The following is a 4,012-nucleotide window of genomic DNA, read 5'->3' as shown; positions in this document are numbered from 1 at the left end:
ATTGCCCTTCAGAGCTGGCTGTGAGAAAAGTTGAGGCGGGCTGGGGAAAATACACTGAGCTCGTCCCAGCCACCTCCTGCCCCCCAGGGGACGCTGAGGGCCAGACGTGGCGATGGGACTGAGAACAATGCCCAGTGGTGTGCAGAGCCCTGGGCTGCAGTCAAGTCGGGGAACTCAGGGCGTCCAGACCAGGTGGTATGAGTGAGCTGAGGGCACCCCGTGTTTGCATTCGGATAGTCCTGCCCTGCTGCTTGTTTGGCCAGATTATAGTCATTGAACTTTGCCCTGTGATAACTTCCATTAAAAAATTTTTTAACCCGAACAAGGAAAGCCCCCCAGCACAGTCCACACTCCCCAGGCAGGTACCACGGTCCTTCCTATATATGGTGGGACTTCCTTTCCATTTTTCTCCCCATGGAAGCCAGAATCAGAATGCACAATTCCGGGAAAGCGTTTCCCTTTTGTCAGAAACACGATCTCTGGAATCTGATCTTAAGTTCCGGCTGAGAAGCACAGTTCCAGGCTCTGGGTCCAAAGATAGTCCTGCCGTCTTCTGCTTGGAGTGCAGCAGTGGTTCCTGCTGCCGAAGGAGTCTGGACAGCGCGTGGCCCTGGGCCCAGCGTCAAGGTGGGAGAGGGGTCTGCCAGCAAAGACGAAAGCGTATGGCCTCTGCTGGGCCTCACAGGGACCCTGCCTGGAAGCGGGGCGTGGTCGGGCACCCCCTCCCAGGCGTTGGGGACCAGCTGTGTCCCGGGGGTGCTTTAGCTGACTCCCTGTCTGCCGTGGGAGGCTCTGCCCACTTCTCTGGGCCACAGAAGTGCTCCAAGGTGAAGGAGATGCTGCCTTGGAGACAGAGAGGGAGGGGGAGGAAGAAGAGCCTTAATGGGAGTGGAGGTGCTCAGCACACCGTCCCCCTTTGTGACTTTCCCAAAGCTCATGGCCTCTGCTGCTATGCTGGATGGAAGCTCCTTAAGATGTGCCCGAGCTTTCCTACATCCTGGATAAAACTCCAAGATGTCTGATAGATGATGGAAGCGATGCTGATGCTGACGATGGGATAGTGGTGGTGGCGGCGGTGACAAGCCACCTCCCCTTCTGGCGATTCCATTGGGTGGCTTTCTCCCAGCTCTTCCACAGGAGGCCGTTTACCAGGGGAGGGGCCCCTCCAGCATCTGCAGCATTTGGCCGGGAGGATCCGCTGGCCCTGGCTTCCAAAGCCTCCTCCCCCTGGGGCCTAGTCGCCTCCAGTTCCCCCCATGCCTGCGGCACACACACCTCCTCTTCAAAGTACTTCACGGTGTGAAAACGCCAACAGAGGGTCTCCCTGTCCCACTCGGTCCTTCCATTTGGCAGCAGGGCTGGTGATGCCCCCCCAGCCCCCACCCAGCTCCTCCTGCTCCCCACCCCGCAGGATCTCGCTGCAGCAGCCCTTCTGGACAGGGGCGTTCAGAGCCTTGATTGGACTTTGTGAATTTGGCTGATTTTCTTTCTTGGCTCATGGAGAGCTGGTCACATGGATCGGGGAGTTTGGGAACATGAACAGGGCAGGAATCAGGCAGGTATTTCAAGGGGAGAGGAGAAAACAGGAAACAAACAAACAAACTCTGGTAGAAGTGTTTGGTTACAAGTCAGCTTTTCCCAGGGACCCACCACCTCAAGACACGATTCACAGGACCCGCCCCATTCAGCCCCAGATAACGTTGATCTGAATAGCTGTACTATATTCAGTAGCTCTGCTGCTGCTGCTAAGTCGCTTCAGTCATGTGAAGTCGTGTCGACTCTGTGCGACCCATAGACGACAGCCCACCAGGCTCCCCCGTCCCTGGGATTCTCTAGGCAAGAACACTGGAGTGGGTTGCCATTTCCTTCTTCAGTAGCTCTAGTCCCTGAATTTTCAAGGAACTCGATGTCTGCCTGGGTTTCCGGGACTCGTCTTTCCTGGGATTGCCTTTCAGAAATCCCAGAAGACCGTCACCCGCTTCCAGCCTGGTCCCGAAGCTGATCTCTGTCTGCCCCGGGGGCAGCTCCTCCAGCATCCTTGCCCCGCATCACTAAGCTCCTGTCCTCCCCTTTCCTTTCCTAGGCACGACCGTGTGTCCTCCATGCGACAACGAGCTGAAGTCTGAAGCCATCATTGAGCATCTCTGTGCCAGCGAGTTTGGTAAGAAAGCAGCCCTGGTGCCTCCGGGAGGTTGGGCGTCCCTGGCTCCTCCTGGTCTGCATCCCTGGAGCAGAGCCTTTCGGAGCTTCCTTTTGGGGATACGTGTTCTCCCTCCATCCTCCCCAGACAGCTGCTTTTCTCAGGCTGATGGGAGACTAGATAGGGTGGGGAACTGGCTTCTTTTTATGAAAAGTCAAACTTGGCTTCTGCCTTTCCGTGTGTGGGATCACTGGATGGGTTTGGGGGGACCTTCTCTGGGCGTAGAGGGAGGCAGATTTGGGGCGAGCTGGGGAAAAACCAGGCTGCTGGGCTGGCTTCCCGCATGGCTGTTTTTCCATCCACCCCTAGGTGTCAGCACCATGCCGCCCAGGATCCAGGAGGGGGGTCATTGGTTTTTAGGGCCCTGGGGGCAGGGGCTCTCAGGAACTTCCTGGCAAGGAAAATGACATCCCCACAGTGGGGGGAATCTCCCTCCCTTCTTCCCAAATCTTTCTGGGTTAAAAGGGAATTCTGGGTCCACATTTGCAGCCCCAGGAAGAGGGCTGGATGTGGGCTCGGGGCCTGATCTCAGGTGACCTTTCAAGGGTGGTCCCTGTCTTCTGCTCCTCAGAAGACGGAGCCTCAGACACCTCGGAAGTGTGTCCTCTGGAAAAGAAGACACGAACTGCATCCTTTTGAAGGGTTGGCTCCCTTCAGCCTGCCACTATTTTGTATGGAGCTGACGTATAAAATAGAGGCGGCCGGGGCTGTTTTGCTAAGGACAGGTTCTCACGATTCCAGCCATGGTGTCCCCGAGGCTGGATTTGTTACAGAATTCCTCCCAGGAAACACGTAATGGGCTTCCCTGGTGGCTCAGACAGTAAAGAGTGTCTGCAGTGCAGGAGACCTGGGTTCGATCCCTGGGTTGGGAAGATCCCCTGGAGGAGGGCATGGCAACCCACTCCAGTATCCTTGCCTGGAGAATTCCATGGACATAGGAGCCTGGTGAGTTACAGTCCATGGGGTCACAAAGAGTCAGACACGACTGAGTGACTTAATACTCAGGGCTGTTTTGCTAAGGATAGGTTCTCACAGTCCCAGCCATGGTGTCCCTGAGGCTGGATCTCTTACAGAATTCCTCCCAGGAAAAGTGTAAATGATAGGTAAAAGAAATCTTTATGTCCATTCAGGGCTACCTATTGTGGGTTTTCATTAACCATGTGTAGTAATGCACATAAATGGGCCTTACGCTGACAAAGTGCCATTGGAGAGGTGCACACACATAAAGCTGAAGGAAAGGGTACATGTGACACTTGTAGTCTCAGGGTACTTGTCACTGTGACTGCAGGCAGGAGTTGGCCTGGAGAGCTGCTTGAGAATGCACACGTTTTTCATGCCCTATTTCTGTGTTAAGTATTTCTACCTGCCTCTTTGGTTCTTGGTGGACGAGCTCTAGGAAGGTTTGTCTGCCCTGCCTTCTGCTGCTTGTATTTGAGTCACATCCTTTTTTCTGTTTGCCATTTTAAATGAATTTCAAATAAATTGCAAGAGAGCACCCGCAGCAGTGTTTGCAAACTCTGATGACCCTCCTTCTGCCCGACTGGGGTGACACTTGCTTCCTGAGGCTCACATTCTTACTCCATCAAGGGGACCCCAATGCCTATGAGGCTGGCGGGTCTGCATGGCCCTAACCTGCCTGAGTGACAAGGTTTCCTTCCACAGATGGCGCAAGATTCCTTCCCAAAGAGGCATTTGGGCATTGAGTAAAAGGCCATAAATAAAATCTCTCAGAAGTCCTCACCAGAAACCTTTTGCTGCAAAGGGTAGGGGGGAGGGACAGGAAGAATCAGCTTGCATGCGGCCGTGATCCCA

General features: G+C 54.7%; 1 protein-coding gene across 1 annotated transcript in view; it reads left to right on the top strand.

The window, feature by feature from the left end:
• SFRP1 (secreted frizzled-related protein 1) overlaps positions 1-4,012 on the top strand; it is a 46,785-nt gene that overhangs the window by 6,718 nt on the left and 36,055 nt on the right. The window contains exon 4 of the mRNA XM_010846439.1: positions 2,084-2,161. Coding sequence (XP_010844741.1) covers positions 2,084-2,161 — 78 coding nt within the window. The remainder of the gene's footprint in view (positions 1-2,083; positions 2,162-4,012) is intronic.

The sequence above is a fragment of the Bison bison genome, unplaced genomic scaffold, assembly GCF_000754665.1.
Source record: "Bison bison bison isolate TAMUID 2011002044 unplaced genomic scaffold, Bison_UMD1.0 scf7180017864236, whole genome shotgun sequence".
NCBI lineage: Eukaryota > Metazoa > Chordata > Mammalia > Artiodactyla > Bovidae > Bison > Bison bison.
The sequence above is the reverse complement of the archived record's forward strand: the minus strand, read 5'-3'. Positions and strand labels throughout refer to the sequence as shown.